Raw genomic sequence first — 22,041 nt, forward strand, 5'->3', positions numbered from 1 at the left:
CATGCTTTCTTGGTTGCACACTTCAGTTTCCTCTGCATGTCTTCTCATGATGTGATGTGGTGTTCAGCAGACAAAATATGTCTGTAACACGGTGTGGTAGGTGTAAGGTGAGGTCAGAATCATGTATGTTGTGCTTCCTCCTTGAGTCATTCCCAACACGGTCATTTACTGCAGGGCAACGTGCTGATAGTGTAATGTCTTGCCAGATGACAGGGGGCTGATGTCATCTGTGAGCCTTCTCAGATGCTCCTGCCCTTTCATCCAACCATGAGATTTGTAGAATTGTATTCAGATTAGGATTGCTTTGGACTCGGGAAATACAAGGTTTCTCTACTTCTGAGTGATAAAAGTTATAAACCAAAAACATGCAGTTTTCTAGAAAATCTGTAGGGTCTGTCAGTCAGTGAAAATCCTGCTCAGTGTGACTTAGGGATTTTGCTGTGGTAGTTTGAGTCTGTTTTCCTGTATTTGCTATGTAAGAAAAGATTAACACACACTTGAGTGCCTGTATGTGCGTTATATATCTGAAAGAGAAAATAGCTCCCGGTAGATCAGATTCTGTTCTCAGCTGCCATAGGTAATTCAGATTAATTCAGTACACTGAACCTAGCTAAATTAATTCTGCATTTACAACAGTGCTGTTTTGAAGAAGTGTGATTTCATACATCAGTATTCTCAAGCAAAGGGTACAATTAAAATACAACACGCTCACGGGGTGAAAGATAGGCTTATAGGGAACCATTCCCATCCGTTATTTTATGTCACTGAAATTCCATTATAGGTTGACACACTTGTAACTTGAGAGCAACTTTAAGCCCAAAAATCCCTGAAGATAGCTTTGTGTAACACGTTACCTCAAACAGATTAATTAGGAATGTGAGGAGCTTACACTTAGCCATAGTACTGTAACCACGGTTTTAGTTTGCATGCTGTTTTCATCTTGTATTTGTGCTTTAATTCTTTTTATGAATGTTCAGGTTGAAATAAATCTAAAACGTTATCCTACTCCCTACCCGGAGGATTTAAAGAATATGGTAAAATCAGTTCAAAATCTGGTGGGCAAAACAAGCCATGGAGTACGGCCTGAGAACTCAACACCAACTGCGAACAGTGAACAAACTGTGAAAGAAAAGTATGAGCACAAGTGGCCCATGGCACCAAAGGAGATTTCAGTGGAGGTAATGTAAAAGGATTGTTGTTCCTCTCGAGAGTTCAAGATGGGGTTTTTGACATAACTCCAGCAAATGACATTCTGCATCTGCTGTGATCTTCATACCTAACAGATTCTAGTTTCATTCCACTAAGTTAATTTAGTTTTATATTAAGTTGCTGGTTTTCCCAATGCTACTGAGTCTGTCAGCCTGAGTTTTCAATTTTTACCCTACCTAAGTCTGAATTCTGGTACTGATATATACAAGCACTCTCCTAAACTTTAATGATATGAGAGATTTGCATATTAGCAGGAAAACAGACCTGATCACAACTTACATCTCAGACTTAAATGCGCGTATCTCTGCGTCAAACGTGTTAATGACAAATCAGTTTGTTCTGACTGACCCTTCTATGCCATTAGGTTTCTGCTTCTGCTGTTCACATTACATCTAGTAGATAGCCAACTAACCTTGTTGAGAGTTAGTTAACAGGAGTGGTTCTTTGACTACAGGGACCTTCAAATCAGGCACCCTCTGAGCAGCCACTGAATGATTTGCAGAACCTAGCCAGTAAGCTGTTTGCCAGAAGTGGATCAGTAGGCATAGTAACAAATCTTCTGTTCCAGCATGAATGTCCAAAGGGTGCATTCCCAAATACTGCAGTCCTGTGCAAAGCTGTTACAAATAGCTGAGAGGGCATCTACCCGTTAACATTCACACTAACCATTTCCTTTGTGCAGGCACAGTTTATAAATAAGGGAAGTCTCTTACTCTGCCAGTACGTACTGATGGTTCATAAGCTTGGACAGGTCTACAGGAATACCAGCATGCTTGAAAATCTTTATGAAGTCTTAATATTCAAAAGAAATAAAGGGGAGGAAAAAACCTCATCACATTCTCTTTTTGCTCCTTTGTTATTTAAGCATTATGATAAATTCATTGTCCTTGAAACACTCCTGTTTGTGACTACTGGTGTCTGCATGAATCTCCCTTCCTCAGTTTCCCATATCCTTAAAACAGGCTGGCTATTCTTGCATCTTCAGCAGTCACCGTGGTTGCTTTTTCAGTATTGTGTGTTTTATTTACAGTTAAACCTTTCTATTTGTTTAAAAAAGAAACACAAACGCTGAAAGTTTTCTCTTAAGATGACTTCAGAAGCCTATCTTCAAACCTAGGCACCCTTTCAAATACTGCTTCAAACTGAAATGTTTAAGTTAAAGCATTCATGTTTTTATCTAAATATGAAATATTGAATTCCACCAGTATTCCTTTTTGCTCATTAAATTCTCTCTTATTATGTAAATCTAGCCTTTGAACCAACTCATGTCTTGCAGCCTGAGCAGGGACCTGTTCTGCTGAATACATACCATTTGTTTTCTGTCATGAAGCTTTTGAACTTGATTGTTCTTAATAGCTTTCTATGAGTTTTAATCATCCCTGCTGTGAACACACATATTATCTGTCTGGAGTGTGAATTGATGTTGTCTGGCAAAGACATTAGGTGTTTGGGATGTGACTGTGTCTGGTGACACGGGCTGCAGAAACAGGTGGTGATGCTGGTTTAGTTGCTGTTAAACTAAATGTGAAGTTGTTAAACTGAAATGTTAACGTCCCAGTTAACAGAGGCACAGCAGAGGGTCCTGTGAGTATGCAGAGCCCAGTGAAGCCTCCACCATGGGGCTGTAGGGAAAGAGTAAAAGGCAGTAACACCATAAAACACCACAGTTACTCTGAAATGCTTGTGAGGCCACATACTGGGTTCTAACACAAAGATGAAAAAAAACCCTGAATTCTTACACTTCATTCTTTAATAAAAACACATTCTCTTGTGCAAAAATAATCATCCCTAGTTATTCTGTGAATGTACATGGACTGTTAATTGTGTGAGCATCACAAAAAGCCTTCTATAAAAATAGTTGAATTGCTGAAGAGCCAGCAGTAGTTCCTGAAGTGCAATTAAATAATGTGATTGCAATTTCCTAGTTCATTTTCTGCCACGAGCGATTGATGTGAGTGCGTGACTGTTTCCATCATGTCAGGGAAGATGTCTCTTTCATCTCCTGTCATTATGGTAGTGAAGATGGTGGAACTTTCTTGGATTTTCTTTTCCCCAGTACTTGGTCAAGACTAGTGACACAACTGTCTTATCATTCATCCAAATGATCACTTTGAAAAGGTTTTACGGCTCTGAAGCAGGATGAGATACACAGTCTCCTCTCTTTAGCTTCCAGCATGAAGATAAAGGCAGAGGACAGGAAAATGTAGAAAAAGTGTGAATTCTTTTCTGAGTACTATTAGCATGATTTCAATTGTAACACATTAAATAAAACATAATTAAGCTCCATTTGCTTTTCAGATAATTAGGAGACAAGCTTTTCAAGCCTTGGGTTAAAATACAGTTTGAACATGCAGGTGTGTTCTGATAGAGACTGAAGGCAGTTTTCTGATAACAAGGTAATTTAATTTCAGGTGCAATGCTCACTTTTTCATCCTCAGAGGCCAGCCAGGCTGGTTTCTTTTCTGATCTCTTTTGGGTTTTCTGGCAGTTCATTTACACATGTTTCTTCACAAAACTGTTTCTAAATAATTAAAGGGAGCATCTGAAATGAGTAACAGGCTACATTTAAAATCCCCTATATCACCCCTCACTTTCAGCTGTAATAAGCAAGCAGTTTCTTAATTACTCATCAATTAAAACAAGCCTCCTCATTGTCCCAGGTTGTTTTGAGAACTGTGCATTTTGGACAAAAAGAAGCCTGGGATAACTTAGTGCTTTGTGTAGCTTTTCCATGAGAAAGAGTGAGAAATGCCACAAGTCAGCAGTTAAGATCTTTGTAGTTAATATTCTTGATATGTCTGGATTGACAAACTATAAACAATTCTGTAGAACTCTCACTTTTGGATTTTAAAAATTGTCTCTTCTACTCCAGCCTACAACATTCCATCCTCTGTGTTAATTCCTAGCAGGTTCATTAATCCTGTGTGAAAAGGAGGAATGGTTATCCTTTGAGTGATCTGATGCAGATGCCCATGCTAACAGCTAGGAAAATGCCACTTCAGGTGAACAGGATCTCCCGAGATCTTCATCTCATCTCAGTCAAAGTCAGACCTTAGTCCTTGTGACTTTGTGGGATTTTTGGGGGTGGGTGGAGGGGTGGAGATGAACAATGCTTTTCTTTGCTTTTCAGTGAAAGTTTCAGAATCTGTCTTAAAAGATCATCTTGCCTTTCTGGGAAGACTTACACACTTCTATTTCCCCCAGGATGCCCAGCTTCAGTTGATTCAGTTGATGTGTCTGTTGTGGGAGCTGTCTTCCACTAGTGAGATGCATTATGACACTTTCTTCTGATTTGGAGAGGAAAGATTTTTGTGTTGCTTGTGCTTTAAGCCCATACCTTGGTAAGCTTTTTGCAACAGAATTGCCTATATTTTACCAGGAGTCAGAAATATCTTCCTTACAGTGTTTTTGATTTGTCCATGGGCATAAAAGATCTTTAGTGCAGTTATGAGCTTGGTGCCCTCTTGTCAAAGGAGTCAGGTAGTCATGATTTACTCATCTGAAGGTCCAACTCACAACAGACCTTTCTTCAGATGGGATGTCACGTGTTGCATAGTTCATTTTGAGTTACTCTGACTTTTGCCTGATCTTACCTAAGTGTCTGGACTGGATGGGCATTATTCAGGGCTGGCTCCACAATAAAGCCTAAAACAGTCCAAGAAATCACTTGATCCCCTGAGGCTACTGCTCTGTCTGTCTCCACCTGCATGAGAGACTGAGGAGGTGCAGCATTACATGTCTGGACACAGTGCTCTGTGCAAACCCACATACACGGGGCATGTAGGCCTGGGTTATGTTTGATGGACCACAAAGTGGCTTTTCTGCAAAAGACCTGAGACATTCTCCATTGACAGCCAGCAGCCTCCGTGAGATGCATCCAACTAGTATCATGCACCTGAAATAAAAACCTGTACTCATCATTCTGTCAAAAAAAGAACTGCTGGTTCTTCTTGTCTTACAGCAAACAGTGTTATTTTAAGCTTATAACTCTTGGAAGTTTCATGGCACAATATTGGGATTCTAGGTTCAAGATACAGAAAAGAAAGAATTCCCAAAGTGTCACCTGTCTGATACAGACAACACTCATAAATCAACTCTGGAAATCCCAGACAGCAAGGAGAAAGAAGCGCATACTAAAAGCTCAGAGGTACAAAGAAGCTTAACGTGCACCATGCTTCAAAGGGGGAGAATTTCACACTCTGTGAATGCTGTGCACTTTTTTTCTTTCTCAAAGAAAAAAGTGTTTTTTCCATAAGTTGGTTACACTGCACTCAAAGGTGATTGCGCTGCACTGGAAAAATGCTGTTGCACTATTGTTATCTTGAAGTTGTATGTACATCACTTGTGTTACGTAAGAAATAGCACACACAACAAGGGACCTCTGCATGGGAAAGCACTTTAAACTCTTGAATATATTACACCATGTAAGAATCAATATGTAGCTATGTCTGCTTCAATGTTAGCACTGAGGGGGTTAATCAAATGGGTGGTGAAGGTGCCTGTTCTTTGCTATTTTGGTAAGGTCCTACCTCCAGATGAACACCAAATGCAGCATGATTAAAATATCTATTGCATAAATTTAATGATATTCTTCAAGGATAACTCACATGACAAATGCTTCTACAAATGTCTGTTTCTTCTGTTGCTACAAAAGCCGGTTAATGGAGAGTAAACCTGTTAACTTTCTTCCGGGGATAAGAAACGCCACAGATTCCCTATTTGTGTCCTCATTTCCTTCTACCTATCCTGTCAGCCTAATTTAAATGTCCTCATTTAAAATATCCCTTTCTAAGGGTTGCTTTCCACTTTTAAACTCGTGTTATTTTCAGTAGATATCCTCTTGCTGGCTAGAACAGCAAAACAGCTGTGCAGGGTGGTCTTTGAAGGTTAAGATCTGCTGTACTCTCAGGGAGAAGTTTATGGAATCCAAATCATTTTAATTTAGCAAAGAAAAAGAAAAACCCCTCTTTAGAGACAAAGTCATTTTAACTAAAACATAGCTATAGGGACAGTTGAATCTGTGGACGGACTTGTGCCACGAGTAAAAGAATGAGGAATGCCAAGACCTGAAATAAACAGTAATTGTTTGAATTTGTATTTGTTCCCACTGGAAGCTTGCATTTTTGTGACCTTTACTTCATGTTTACATGGCCTTGATGTGTCTTGCGAGTTCCATCTGTTTTGTCCACGCTTTGCAGATTAACACATCACCGTGATTTTTACAAGTATTTATGTAGGACTAACGAGAGCTTGTAGCTGATAAGTCAGCGTGATTAGACACTACCCGAATGGTGGGGTTTCGGCGTGCTGTCTCATTCACAACAAGGCAGCTGTGAAATGTTTGTTCATTGTGGTTTGAAGTGGATTCTGTTTCCTATGTTTACTCTACATTGTTATATTCCTCAGGATGCCTTTGGACATCCTGCCAGTGAGATGAGGATAGGGGAACTTCGTCCTTCCATGCCAGAGACTCCGTTGTACCCACCCAAACTTGTTCTTCTGGGTAAAGAGAAGAAAGGTACTAACTTGACTTTAAACTTTGTAGATGAAAGCATGTGTAATGTACACAGACAGACACATTACTTAAGACGTTCCACACTTCACTGGTTTTAAAAGGTGTCACGTGCATATTTGTGCACATGTAGATATCTCTATAGTATCAGTTTTAGAATGTGTTTTTCTGGAGTTTAGCTTTCAAATCCCTCGTTTGCTGTGTTTTCTTTCAGAATCGACAGATGAGTCTGAAGCAGATAAAATCCATTGTCTGAATAACAGCGTTTCCTCAGGCACTTACTCAGACTATTCCCCTTCCCAGGCTTCCTCAGGGTCCTCCAACGCGCATGTTAAAATGGGGTCCTTGCAGACAACGGCTAAAGAAGCAGTGAATAACTCTTTGTGGGGGAACAGGTGTGCTCGGTTTTTCTTAACACAGCTTCTGGTTGCCTTTCCCCTTACATCGTCATCTGCATTCAAAGTGATTGCATGCTGTATGTTAAGGCATTCAGTTAAAAAACCAGCAGGTTTTTACCCCATTTTTGCAGAGATGCAGGTGGCAGATGTGCACCAGAATAGGCCACCCATTCGTACTCTGTAAACATCAGTAATTCTACAGATGGTTTTTCAACTGTGTGCTATAACCACACGTTGAAAGAGGCCAGTAATTGAGCTGCAATTATTGTGCTCTCCGTGGTCCTGAGCTGCAGCTGGCTGTAGTTCAGCACAGATAGCAGAGTGCGTGTCTCCCATGTTGTTGCTGGCCTGAGCCTCACTCTGCCCTGGACCTCTAAGAAGGACACAGTTCTTTGAAAGCTGTGATTTGCACTGGCCATCGGCAACCTGAAAACACCCTGCCCTGTCCATTCCTGCCATATATCACCTAACAGAGTTCCACCCACAGGCTCTTCTTCATTAAGGAGAGGCTGGAGCCTGTTTGCTGGAGATGCATAAAGTGTTGATGGTGAGAACATGCACAAACGGAGTCCGGTGGTTTTGCTTAAAAGGAAAATAATGTAAGTGTAAAAAGAACTTCCCTTGTACTCACAGCAGATTGGTTTTAAAGCAGGAAAACGTGTTCAGCTGGGTTTATATGAATATGGCATTGAGCCATGCAGGACTTTTGACTGACTTCTTTGTTTCTCTGGGTACATACTTGCAGAATACGTAGTGTGGCACAAAAAGCTGCTGCTGCCATTCACACTAAACCGGTGGCACAGGGCACATGTCTCGTAGTAAGATTCCAAAGCCAGAGTATAGATGGACAAGTACTAAATTGCTTCATAATTGCATCTTTCTGATGACTGCTTCCTTCCATCCTCTGATAGAGGGCATTTTATCTTGTTTGGTTTGGTTTTGTTTTCACAGGCTGGCGCAGACGTTCCCCCAGCCCCTTGAGACAAAGCCATTGCTGAGCCAGCGGGAGCCGGCCGTGGCGGGGAACCTGCCGGCACGCACGGACCGGCGCCCGCTCAGCGACACCTTCGCCGACAGCTGGAACGACAGCTCGCACTACGACAACACGGGCTTCGTCGCGGAGGAGAGCGCGGTGGAGAACCCCAGCGCCAACCCCCTCCTCACCACCAAGTCCAGAAGCACGTCCGCACACGGGCGCAGGCCGTTGATCAGACAAGACAGGATAGTCGGCATTCCCCTGGAGCTGGAGCAGCCGACGCTCAGAAACACACACGAATCTGAAGTGCCTCCTCCCAATCCTTGGCAAAATTGGACCAGAACCCCTAGTCCTTTTGAAGACAGGACAGCTTTTCCTTCCAAACTGGAAAGCACCCCCACCACCAGCCCTTTGCCTGAGCGGAAAGATCATGTCAAAGAGTCTCCTGAAATGACTAGCACTTTCACTCCAGGAATAGCGTGGGAATATCACGATTCAAACGCTAACAGAAGTCTCACAAACGTCTTTTCCCATATCCACTGTCGCCCAGATCCTTCCAAAAACGTTATTTCCATCAGCAAGAGTACAGAGCGACTTTCTCCCATGATGAGGGATTTAAAAACTAACAAATTTAAGAAGTCGCAAAGTATCGATGAGATAGACATTGGTACATACAAAGTGTATAATATACCCTTAGAAAACTATGCATCTGGTAACGATACTGTAGGAACCCACGAGAGGGTGGACAAGCTGCTGGGCCCGGAGCACGGCATGCTGAGCATGTCCCGCAGCCAGTCGGTCCCCATGCTGGACGACGAGCTGCTGACCTACGGCAGCGTCAAGGTGCAGCCGCAGCAGAAGTCGTCCGTCACTAAGAAAGTCTACCAGTTCGACCAAAGCTTCAACCCGCAGGGAGCAGTGGAGGTCACCGCGGAGAAGAGGCTGCCGCCGCCTTTCCAGCTCAACCCCGAGTACATTCCCCAGCAGACTAAAAACCTGCCCCAGGATCTGGTCAGCCCGAGGGCCTACCGCGGCTACCCGCCCGTGGAGCACATGTTCTCCTTCTCCCAGCCTTCGGTGAATGAGGACGTGGTCGGGGCTCCCTTTGCGAGCCAGAGCTCCCGGCCGGGGTTCTTGAGGAGAGCGGATTCGTTGGCCAGCTCCACCGAGATGTCCATGTTCAGGAGAGTCAGCGAGCCCCACGAGCTGCCCCCGGCCGACAGGTATGGCCGGCCTCCCTACCGAGGGCCCGTGGAGCGCCAGGGCAGTATCTCGGTCTCTGAGTCTCAGTTCCTCAAGAGGAACGGCAGGTACGAAGACGAGCATCCTTCCTACCAAGAAGTGAAAGCCCAGACTGGAAGCTTTCCAGTTAAAAACCTTACACAAAGGAGGCCGTTGTCTGCCAGAAGCTACAGTACAGAGAGTTACGGCACATCCCAAACCAGGCCGGTTTCAGCGAGGCCAACAATGGCAGCTCTGCTGGAAAAGATACCGTCAGACTATAACTTGGGTAACTATGGCGACAAGCCTTCCGATAACAGTGATATAAAGACAAGGCCTACCCCTGTGAAGGGAAATGAGAGCTGTGCTAAAATGCCCGCTGACTGGAGACAACAGCTACTTAGACATATAGAAGCTAGAAGGTTAGACAGGGTATGTTTGGCATTTCTCTGCAATTAATGCCTTTAGTTGTGTGTTTCGGTATGTCAAACTATTTGCACGTACAGTGGTAACCACCAGAATTCCCAGTAATGAAATTCCTGCATCGGTGTCAGAGGAACCGGCCCACAAAGGGGTCTGGGGGTGCTCAAAAGCAGCTGGAGTGACGGGCTCCGTGATAAAGGGTCTCTGCACGAGTAACGCGCCGTGCTGCACGTTACTAATGTAGGAGCTGCTGCAGCACTATCTGAAATAATTAAAACAACAAAAAAAGTCTCCTTATCAACAGATGCGAACGTGCTGCTGAAGTCTACCACTTCAGCAATGATTTGAGAGCTTTAAAAGATGCTGGATACATCTTTTGAGTTAAAGGAAATAAAGAGAAAACATCACCGATAAACAGTAAAACAATGGTTTTTAGCTTTCATATCACTGCTAGTGGAGGGGGTTTAAAGGTACCTCAGCTCTGAAAAGGTCATTGGATATACACTGTCAATGTTTTTTAACAAGGAAGATGGTTATTACTCCTTTTAGCAGTAGGAAGTTATGCTTATTTACCTTCGATACAAAACAGTACAAGTATTATAGTGCATGATTTTGGTAACGATCCTGACTAATGACCTATTTCCCCATAATCTGAAGTGATTGTGAAAAATTCCTGTCATGAAACACAGCAATTAATTTCAAAATGTGGCCGTACATCTATTTTATGCTAGGTACTCATGAGTCTGGGGTGAATATATTCATTACCTGCCAGTTGCTCGGGTGTGATGCATATTAAAACATCATTCAGGGTCAGATGGGTAAAATCTAAAACCTGGCTTGAAGGCTGAAGCTTCTTCCCGACTTCAGCCGTTCTCCTGGTGTTGTGTAAAACTGATTGGAAGGACACATAGTACCTAGACAAAATAGCACACCCCGAGTAGAGACGTTTGTGGTGCAAATGAACACTTCCCAGATGTTGTTTGTTTGGGAAATACCTTTACTCTTAGTTTACGATGTGTGTTTGCTTGAAACATACTTTATCTGGTGGAAAGCTGACGCTGGTGATTCGATCTAGTTTAACCCGCAGGTGCCAGCGATCTAGTTCCTAGGTGTTTGCAACAGACAGCAAGCAGAGCTCTGAGCAGCTGGGCTGTGTGGTGGAGACGTGGCCTCTGAGCGTGCCCGGGCCCTGCCGTGCGGCAGCCACTGCAGGAGCAGCCGCTGCCCATGTTCCCGCGACCTGCGAGAGGCCGGCGTGTGCAGGGCCCAGCCACGGCTCGTCCCTCGGGGCAGCCAGGAGCAATCGCAGAGGCCCTGACGTGGCACAGACCCTTCTTGCCCAGGGTTTTGCCTCTGCCTTTGATGCCCTTTTGTGCTAGATACACGTTTTCTGGCCTGTCCACGGTTGCGCAGGCGTACCCAAATTTGGCCGTATTTGCAGAATAAAGACTTGTACCGTGTTATATGCCCCAATTCTCAAACTGCAGATAACAACATATTTCATCTGCCGTCAGCGTTGAAGTCTTTTATGGTATCCATTTTATGTATAACTAGCAATGTATTTGCTTCCGTGTGACCCAGTGCATGCATCAAGAAGCTATTTATTTCTTGGTACTGTTTGTTTTGCTTAAACTAAAACTTTGTGAAATTAACCATATATGTGTGATACTTGATTCGATGAGCATGTGTGTTCATATCCTGTCACGTGGTTGTTTCCTCTACTCAGACCGCTGCTTACAAACACAACACAGTTAGCCTTGGCATGCTGCACTCTGGAGGGTTTTCAGCAATGCATGCCGGCAGAAGCATGACTTTAAACTTGCAGACTAAATCTAAATTTGAAAACCAAATGCTTCAAGAGCTACCTCTACCGAAAGTAAGTATGGGATAGCCAGCATATACCAGCATTACGAGATGAATTGATGATACTCCTTGCTTTTTTCCTGGTTTAGCTTTTGCCTATTTTTCATGCTTATACTATATACAATCCAAAAAGCAACGATGATAGCAGTGCTGTTTTCCCACTGGGTAATCTTGCTTTTTGGATTAAGCAGCTCACATGGCTGTCATTACTGCTTTCTGCTCTTGTGTGACAGACTGACGCGATCATTTTCTCAATGACCTGATCTCTGCACAGAAATGGAGAACGTGTTTTGTTTTGTGACTCTTTGATCTCCTGAAAGTTAATGTAGAAATGTCGGGTATGCATTTAAATAGGCCCTGAGAGACAGGGCTTGGAACATTTGAACATTAATGGGGTGTGCTGTAAGAGTTGGTGAGTTTTTGAGTACGTGCCTACCACACCGAAGCTAATTTTAAACTTAACCATTGAGTAATGCCTGTAGAAAGAAAATCATTCTCTCTTTTTTTTACTGTTTATTTTCAGCTACTGGCAATATATTCTCGAGAAGTATATCCAGACAAAATTATACACAAACAAATGTTTGATGGGAAAAGCACATATGACAAGCCAGAGAGGGACACTGCTGAAGTGTTTTCAGAGTTATCAGGAAGGAGATGCTGAGACCTTGCTGTGTGTGGCAGCAGCAGCCAGCTGCAGACGTGGTGTGTAATGGCAGGGGGCTACTGCAGGGCTAGAGGTGACCAGCATCCCCAAGCATCTCACTGCCTTGAGCATGGGGAGCTGTTGGTACAAATTAGCAACATCTCTGCGAGTAATTAAGGGGTAGTGGAGCACAGATCCAGGAGCTGAAATGTGATCATCTGTGCTGTTAATTGCTGGGCTGGCCTCAGGCGTGTCTCGGCCCAGGCCAGCTGGCACCCTCCCAGGCAGGCCCTGGCTGGGCTCCGTGCTCACACGGGCCAGAAATTCCCAAAGGAAGGTTCCAACACCCGGTTTCAGAGTTTAGATCCAAGCCTGGTTAGAAGAATGGGGTCGTTGAATGGCAGCAACGTGCCCAGATTGCGCTGGTTGGCCAGAGGACAGGTCGTGGTGCTGCTTAGCGTGCTAGCGCAGGCACAGGCATTGTATGCTGTGCAGTGAGCAGCTCACACACACACACACACACACACAGAGACCACTGCCAGGCTCCTCCTGTTGTAACTTACTTTCCATACACTGTTAACTTCATTTACACCTCCCATTCAACTGTCCCTGGATTTAAGCAAATCCCAGTGTTAGTGTGTGCTTCTCTGTTGTTCAGTTGGTGACATCCAGGTCAAACTTTAACTGTAGATGTGTGTGTGTTTGGACACAGACAGCTTTCCAGTCTTGCTCATACTGTTTTTTTCTTTCAAAGAATTTGTTTGTCTGCTTGGGTATACACTAATTCTTGTCAGAAGTCCTTAAAAGAGGTGCATTTGACATCAACTCCAAATAGTAGTGCTGTTTGTTGACACGCATTTAGGAGCAAGGTATTATGTATCACTTGAAGGATTTTAGGCTGCAGGTGAATATAGATACTAATATATGGATGTCTGAGGAAATCCATGAAGGTGTTTGAAGTGACGTGTTTTGGAGTGTGGTTTTGGGTGAATTATTCTGCTTTATGTTTCACCAGCATTTCATTGCTACAAGCCCATATAAAATGTGATGCTGAACTGCATGAAGGGGGTGTATTCTATTGTACTGTTTGGAAAGCATTGAAAAAAGTGTTGTTGAACAAATAATATGAATGTTTAGCATTGTTTAATTATGTTCCTTCACATATTCTAAAGAATTTGCATTTCTTAATGAATCCAGGCCACAACAGCTTAATATTTACTACTTCTTCCTCTTTCCTGTGGCCTAGATTCAAGAGAGTAATGAGTGAGGTCTAATTGTCCAGTGGAAGAAGAGGAAATCAAGTATAGCAATTACTTATTTTGAGAAGGTTTATTACATCAGTTCTACTCCATTTATAAAATGCTTGAACTGCTGCCTTTCATTTTTCATTTGGACTAAGATATGAAGTTTGTTTGCAGTCTGTCTGAGCTCTGTAAATGAATAACTGCAAGCAGACAAATTCATTTCCTGCAGAAGATGAAAAGAGAGACCTGACATCACTGAATTTTCCTATTTACTGAGAAAGCAGAAAGCACCTTCTGTATTTTTCCATTTTGAGTGCAGCTCACCTCTGCAGAGCAGCCAGATGCTTAATAAAAATGGCACTGTGTTATCTGCGGTGACAAAACACTTCTCAGGAGAATGCTTTCACTTTTTGGCATCCACCTCACAGTTCTTTTAGTTGTTTATGGTTTGGTGCACCCTTCTCAGAGGTGTGCAGTACCACCTCCTTTTGGGAATAATCAGCAAATTCACATCTAACACTTAGGAGGAAACCCAGAAGTTCCCTCTGGAGGCTGCCTCGTTAATCCCCTCTGTCTCTGCACCCTGAGGGCACGCAGCTTGTTTTATACATTCATCTCACTGGAAGGTGAGCAGATTTCCAGCACAGCCTTGTGCACCTCCGGCAGGGATGATTCCCATCACAGAGGATGGCCCTTCTTTTTTCATGGTGTCTTACTACTCCTCAGAGCAGAAGCTTTTGCAATTGTCCTTTTTCGGTTTAGAAGCTGTTTACTGCCCTAGTCTCAGGTGATGTACCCCCAGTTTGGATGAGGTTTACATGGGAACATGCAACAAACAGGGCAGAGTGGCTGATTCATGAGCTTCTGTAGGCACAAAGAGCCCTACCTGGGCCCACACTGAGATCTGTGGAGAACCAGGGCTCAGTGTGTCCTGGGCAGGGAGGCTCAGGCAAGCTGCTGCAGTGCTGGGTGTCGGTCTGCACAGGCAGGTCCAGCTGCCTGCTGAGGACTCAGAGCCAGGCTGGTGTCTGTGTGCCAGCTCACGGCTCTGGGCCCAAATCTGGCAGTGCTGAGCAGGGAGCAGCAGCTCAGCTGCATCGGGCACCAGGACCAGTCTCTGTAGAGCTGGGAGCGATAAACTCTGCAGAAAGGGCTGAGGTCAGTCTCATTTTTCCTTTTTTAACGTGTGCTAAGAAAGCTCTGCAGGAAGATCTTGTAGTTTCAATGGGAGAAATGTTTTTCTAATGGTTTTTAAGATAAGGAGAATCACATCTTTCTTGATTTTTCCAGAAGATTTCTTGAATGGTGAGAGAATTGCAATGAAAGCTTTCTTTGATTTTAAATAATTAGGTTTGAATTATTTTACTCTACCTCTAAGGAGCATGATCTAAATCACAATTTACTTCTATTTGCTTGTAAAGGGTTTTTAAGCTTCCATTTAAAAAGCCCTAGTTGACCAGTTACCAGCTTTAATATTCCAGAGCAACAGTTTCATTTTTCTTCAGTCATCTAAAGAAGCGTTTAATGATTGGTTTTTTTTGAGCTGAAGAAGAAAATGCTTGAATGGCAGAGGGGAAGAGCAGACTTTTTCGTCCTGTGCAGATTACCCTTGATCAGAGCTGAATAAGCAGTTAACTAAACAAGGGCTACATAATGCTGAGTGCTGTCAGTGGTAGTATGACACTGGCATGCCCATGTTAGCAAAACTTTCAGCTGTGGTAAAGAAATACAGAGACAGATAACAGAAAATCAGGATGGGACAGAGAAAGGACACTTGTCCCCAGAAGTACTGAGAGCGGGAGTAAAACAACCGGGAGAAAAAGTGACAAGGAAGAAATGTGTGTAAAAGGAGAGAAAGGTAGAAAACAACAACAAAACGATCAAACTTTAATCAGGAAACTTTAAATGTGTGTTATGTCCATTCATATTCAGGAAAGCATTTCATTAACTAGTTAATTAGTTAACTTAGAACAAAACCAGCCGTAGCCTAGAGAGAGATCTGTGAGCAGCACAGCACACACAGAGCATAGTGCATGGTGAGGGTAGCCACAAGTTCAGTAGTGCCATTGAGGAATGTTTTCTGAAGAAAATACAAGCAAATCATTTTCCTTGGTGGCAAGTACTTAATAAAAACGTTTTTGATGCTTGAATGACCCGTGACAGAGTTCTAACTCAAATGATCAATGGCAGACTGCACGATTAAATATGGAGCTTTGCCAAAGTTGGTTTCTCTGAAAATAATGAGTTGTGTTAAATTAATTTTCTCTTTTCTGTCATCATTCATTATTCTCATTATTTCTCTTATCTATCCTTCGAGATCTCCTGCTTGCAGACTCCCACAGCAATTTGATTGCACGTTAATGAAATACCGTGAAAGTTTCAGCGGGTTTCCATTGTAGCGATAGCGTGTTGCAGTTTAACTTGGGTTGGTTACTGAAATAAATATGAAGAGAGCGTTTTCTGTGGTGGTGTGACAGTGACTAAAGGCTGCCCTACCGTTTGTGCAACAGACCCCGTCGCAGCAGAGCAGCATTCTGGACAACGGGCAGGAGGAGGTGTCTGTGAGCAGCCAGTGGAACCCCTACCCGCTGGGCCGGCGGGACGTGCCCCCCGACACCGTCACCAAGAAGGTAAGCAGCACCAGCCAGCTCCTGACACAGCCACTGCTGGCTGCTGTTCCTAGGCAGTCGCTGCAAGGAGGAGAACGGGTTAATGAGGATGGATTTGGGAAGCACACGGTTTCGTCTCAAAGTTTAAAGCAGCAGTCGTTGTGAATGGAGGATGGTGTTCTCCTGCTTGCTGCCCGCTTTTGTGTGGATGCAGATGCTGGTAGTTCCAGCTGTGGTGTGTGCAATGGGCACAGGGCATTGGCAGGTGTATTCCTGCACATGTCAGATAGCCACCAGCTCTCTCTCGTCCCAAAAGGTCCTCATTCACGTTTCTCATTTCAGTTGCTTTCTTCGGTTCATGACAAAACATAAACATGTTGAGATGGAGGCCAGCCCAGGGTCTGGAGAGTCACAGACATTTTGACACTAGGCACACTTCATTTGCTGATAAACTCACTTAGAAAAGGTTATAATTTCAAGTACCTTGTGGTAGTAGATATTAAATTACAGTGCTTTGATCTGTCCTTTCTATAAAAACCCTGGCTGCTCTCTCCCAGCTCCAACTTGGCTCTGCTCATCGACCGAGGAACTGCCATTTTCAGATGCTCTAATCATAAAGCTGGAGGATAGAGGGTCTCGACAGACTAAACTGTGTTTGCAATCAGCTGCAGCATGTGGAGCTGCACATGTAAGCAGCAATAATTACATTGATTGTGCTACTCGTTCCTGAAGTAGTCTTAGGAGTGAATAAAATCAGCGTGGAAGTCGTAACGTGCACACTAATAACTTCTGTGGTGTAATTAACTGTCAGCACTGATGAAGCAAATGTCTCCCTGTTGGCTCCACTTCTTTTATCTGAGACAGTTTCAGAAGCAGCAGCCCTTGCCTTCATACAAAAGCAGCAACAAGAGATAGGCAGGTACAAGAGAATTGCTTGAGGATGGGAGGCCAAATCTGTCGCACCTAGAGCAGCCCCAGAGACTCCTTCCCAGGCCCAGGAGGGTGAGGTAGAAGGGTCCTGACATTGTTTGGTGGAGTTGGCTCTGACAGCCAAGTAATTAGAAGGGTTTCTTTATCCTCTGATATGCAAGAAACTAGGATAAGCCATTGAAGAGGAGTCACTGCTTACCTTCACTGGCATATTGGGATGAACCCTGCATTTGTCCATTCGCACAATCTAACGCAGCCTGTGTCTTGTGTTTGTGCATCATCAGTGTTACTGTAATAAGAAACTGCAGATTCTGTTTCTCTGTGAATATTTCAGTATCTGTCTGCTCAGATGTGGTAAGTACAAACATTGCATAACCGTACTGAAATCTGCTTAACTCAGTGGAGCGATCCTTTGTTACGTCCCTCGGCAGCTACTTTAATGCTACTGTAAATATTGGACACTGAGCTGAAAATAATTAACTTTTGTGATGGCTGTTAAATAAAGTAAAGAATACAAATGAAATTGGGGGAGCCATCTGCCTAACAGATTTCTTTTCCTGCAGAATAAATAATTGCTGTTTCCAATAAGGCAGCTCCTCCACCTCCAGCCAGAGCCACGGTGTGAAGGCACAAGGAGGAGTGATACAATCTCTTCTGAGTCTATTAACAGGAGTGAGAAAATGAATTCTGAGAATTCACTACCTTCAGGAGGTGCTTTGCAATGTGCTGTTACGACAATGTTAACCTCTTCCCTATGGAAAGTGACCTCAAGTGCCTTAGTTTCCCAGCAGCTGGGGATTAAAATAGAGCAATTATTTGAACTCAGGCCCAGAAAGTCTTCCGTGGAATTGAAGTTCAACATAGCAAACTACTCAATGATGTAAATATAAATGGTAGCATACGTTTTGGTTTCCCATTAACATAACAGCACCAGTGTGAAAGGGCTCCTGCAGAGCAGAGCTGGACTTTGGAAGTCACTGGCAAAGGAGCTGGGGCTTCTACCAAGGGGAAGAGCGTGCAGTATAGCCAGCTGGATGGTGCACTCAGGCTGATGTAGTACTTGTATGCACACGTTAATACGTGTTCCCAAATTGCCCCCACACAGAGGGCTGGTGTTCACTGCTACTCACGTGGTGGTGGCTGTTTATGTGTGTTGGGTAGGGTGGGAACACTACACAGTAACCACTACATAGTTATGTGGGGTGGGAGTAGTTGTTTCTGTCCTTTTTGCAGTTCAAATGCCAGTTTCAAGTGTGATAATTTATGTGATCTTCCCATAATTCATGGGCCATTTCTCTTATGTTGGATATTTTAATCCTCAAATTGCACGATCCACTGAGTTATTAAATGACTACAGCACTTGTGCTTCCTGGAAGGTGACTTTTTCTGTCACGTCAGCATTGCAGAAGTCAGCTACACACCTGATTGTGTCAGTTGTGTTCTGGGTTAGCTGCTTCTCTGTAAAAAGGGAGAGGGTAGAAGTGTGTGGCAGGCCATCACCAAAAGGGAACCTGGAAATCACTCCTTACGAAAGACAGAGGCTGAAGAGTGAGAATGAAGATGGGAAATGAAGAGATAGCAGATGGGCCAACCCGGGTCCAGGGTGATGACCTTCTACGAGGATGAGCTACAGAGGTTTGAGGCTGTGTAGGACTGTGAGTTGACCTCTGCTCCTGCAAGGTCACAGCAACCTACACGAAGGCTGAAGCCTTGCAAACTCGTTGAGATCTCTGCGTGGGCTGTGATGGTCTCGGTGGATGTGGAAGGAGCATGTGCCATGGAACTGGAACAAGGCAGCTGCCTCAAAACTGGGGCATACAAAAGTGTTTGAGTCACCATTTCTCTCCCTTTCTAACTTGGGAGCATTTCTGTTAGCCACCACTGAGAGGCCAGAGGCTCTTTCACTTCCAGCATCTGCTGTTCAATACGGGTCTTTTAACCTGACAAAGAAGGTTTGAGGTTTTCCAGTGAAGAAGCACTGGGGTTTTTTTTGTGTTTGAAATAGACATCATCCTCTGAGGCAGACAATGCACCTGCAGTGGGCTGCTGCAGGGGCTGTGGGATTGTATCTGGGGCAAATAACAGAGTTTGTGATCCTCTGCTTTTTTGGGATCCTCTTGTGATGAGTACAACAGAACCATGGTGCAGTGCAGGGTGACACAGACTCAGCAGCCCGCCGTGGGCTGTTAATCAATCTCTGAAAAGTCCTTCTTGAGCATTTTCCTTCCCTTCTGATCTTGGTTGAATTGAAGATCTCTCTGGCCTGTGAAGCAGGATGTTCACAGAACAGACTGACTTCACCAGGCTATTCTTGGAGTAACTTTGTGGATGTCTGTTGCGCACGTTCATGTACGCAGGTGAGCTGTACAAGGAGTAAACCATTTCTCTGGCATTACTCACTTTGAGACTGTCCCTCTTGTACTAAAACTGTCAGACACATATTCTACTGAGTCCCTCTCTTAAATGTTGTCAGCAAAAAACTAAGAGATGGGTTTTGCTGGCAGTGTCACTGGGGTTCTGTGGTCAGGGACACGAGTAGCTCCAGCTGCACGTGTTAATGATGTGTGCTGCAGACAAGTCCTGGAAATCCAGAAAGAGATAGTTTTGTTATGGCAACAAGCAATTAATCCTAATGCCCTGACTGGTATAGCTTCTGAGACCAGATGATTGGCCAATGGGTAAGGAACGTTTTGCTCTTTTGCTGTATGTCTAAAATACAGTGTCAGTGCTGGTGGCTCTTCCTCCCAGGACCAGGAAGGTTCAGTAGCAATGAGGATTAGACCTTCCTGATGACACTTATTGTGTGCTTGGCTGGTGTAAAATCAATGTGAAACGTTGTGTAACCAGGTCTGTTTTGTCCATAGAGACTTGCAGACATCCTAATGCTCGTCAACATTCAGGCTGTTCAAGTAACAGCGCTGGCTGATGAGTGCATATGATCTGAAAATGCTCAGTAGCAGCAGTGTGATGTTTCATGGAGGTAATGATATTTGATTGTAAGACAGAGCATGGATTTTGCTCGTTCCCTTAAGGCTAAGTTGAGTGTGTTTATTTATAAGCAACAATAGCTGAATCCTGTAAATATGGAAAGTCTCAACTTGTCTCAACTGAATTTATTTTGCAAAGGTTTGCCTGAAATATTTGTGTAGCTCATGTGCCTGGATAGAGACTCTGTGTTGAAGAGTAAGCAAGTATGCAACCCCTCCATGTCAAGAACAGAGTACAGAAAGCAAACCTCACCTGCTAGACCCCAGCTGCAAACGTCAAAGGCAGCAGAGCATGACAGCAGGCATCCCTTTCCTCTGAAAATATCAAAAGGCCAAGTCAATGTAAATGCAGCCTTTCACTTAGAGTTACCAAATCAGTGAATATCACCTCAGAAACTTGGTAACTTGTTTAGTTATATTTGGCAGAAGCCACGTTTGTTCCTGGCATTTACCTGGTTATGCTTCCCATGCCCAGAGCACAGTACTGGCCAGCATCTGTGCTATAAATCTTATTCCAGACTGTCCTCAGAAAAAAAACCAATTCCAGCATCTTCAGAGTGTGCTGTGGTGAATAATCCACCCTGCTTCCATTTATTAAATGTTTTTAGTTCACAGAACATTTGGAGCAAAAGTATCTTCAATGATACGAGGAAAACAGATGCCTTTCTGTCTGTAAAACATCTGCTATGAAGCTCTTTTCCCTTAAACCTCTGAGGGTCACTAAATGCAACGGGCACGTCCTTGCTGCTCTTAGTCCAGCTGTGGTCGGAAGGCAAACCTCTGAGCTGGTTTGGGGGGTTTGCTTTTACTCGACTCTGTAAGTTGTAATAATTGCTTCTTTTCAGCTTCCTGAATTTCTGGCCTAACGGGTTACGTTACCCACAGGCAGGTAGCCACATCCAGACTCTAATGGGATCCCAAAGCCTGCAGCACCGGAGCCGCGAGCAGCAGTACGAGGGGAACATGAACAAAGTCACCATCCAGCAGTACCAGCCGCCGCTGCCCATCCAGATCCCCTCGTCGCAGAGCTCCCGCGCGCCGCAGACGGGACGGTGTCTGATCCAAACCAAGGGCCAGAGGAGCACGGACGCCTACCAGGAGCAGGTGAGGAACTGTGCCTGTAAAGTGACGCCTGGAGATGAGCTGTCTGGTTTTTCTGCCCTGCAGACAGCCGAGTGCGGGAGCGTGGCTGAGCTGGGGGCTGGCGAGCAGGTCTGGCCTCTGCCCCAGCACTGACAGCGTTTTCTTGGGTTGACCAAACAACTCTGTTTGGCACTGAACTCCCTCAACAGAGCTGACATCAGTGGGTCGTAACAAATTCATTTGTGCCCTTTCTGCCCATTCCCCAGTAGCTTACTCGAGTGCTGAGGGTGCTGGGGATCTGGCAAGACACTGATCCTCCTGGGCTTGTGCTGGCTGCTCTGGTTGAGCCCAAAGAGAGGGCAGCTCTAGCTCCAGTGCCCCCATCTGACAAACCGGCTGACGAGGAGTTTGCTTAGTGGTCCCATCCCTGTTGTGTTTGGCCTTAATGATTGCAATAACTGCTTGAGGCACCTGACTTGCAGAACAGGGTTCAGAGCCATTAGCAAACCTTACTCTTGTGTAAAGCATCGCTCAGGCTATGCAAGTGGCTGCCCGTATTAAGTCTCTGAGTATTGCATTGAGATACAGAAGCAATTGCTTGTGTGGCTCAGACTGGCTCAATGAATGCTCATTAAGCTATGCTGAAGTCAGTTTTATTTGATATTCAATTACCCAATGCCATTTAGAGTCATCCTGACTCAAAGATGAGAGTCAGCACTATTTCCTGGAGTAAGGCACTTGCAAAAGTGGCTGGTGCTCAGTGCTGGCTGCCAGGGCTGTGGCCCTGATACTGGCAGTGCTCAGAAGACCTCTGTGCTGCAGAGTACCTACTCCTGGGGTTACTCCCAGGTGAAGCCCCCAGGTAAGCTGCACGTGTCACACCTTCTGGGAAAACAGAAGTGCACAAGAGGAAGCCTCACTGACAGATTTAGCATGATGTTTA

At 44.4% G+C, this 22,041-nt stretch overlaps 1 protein-coding gene across 3 annotated transcripts in view; it reads left to right on the forward strand.

Moving 5' to 3' along the window:
* Nucleotides 1-22,041, forward strand: part of LRRC7 (leucine rich repeat containing 7) — a 71,630-nt gene that overhangs the window by 44,466 nt on the left and 5,123 nt on the right. The window contains exons 15-22 of one of the 3 annotated variants that reach the window (XM_062003620.1): nt 978-1,178; nt 5,234-5,356; nt 6,616-6,727; nt 6,936-7,125; nt 8,071-9,748; nt 11,466-11,615; nt 16,000-16,119; nt 20,901-21,119. In XM_062003620.1, the coding sequence (XP_061859604.1) occupies nt 978-1,178; nt 5,234-5,356; nt 6,616-6,727; nt 6,936-7,125; nt 8,071-9,748; nt 11,466-11,615; nt 16,000-16,119; nt 20,901-21,119 (2,793 nt within the window). The remainder of the gene's footprint in view (nt 1-977; nt 1,179-5,233; nt 5,357-6,615; nt 6,728-6,935; nt 7,126-8,070; nt 9,749-11,465; nt 11,616-15,999; nt 16,120-20,900; nt 21,120-22,041) is intronic. The other 2 variants (XM_062003621.1, XM_062003623.1) reach the window with 2 other exon arrangements.

Source organism: Colius striatus, chromosome 10 (assembly GCF_028858725.1).
Source record: "Colius striatus isolate bColStr4 chromosome 10, bColStr4.1.hap1, whole genome shotgun sequence".
Taxonomy (NCBI): domain Eukaryota; kingdom Metazoa; phylum Chordata; class Aves; order Coliiformes; family Coliidae; genus Colius; species Colius striatus.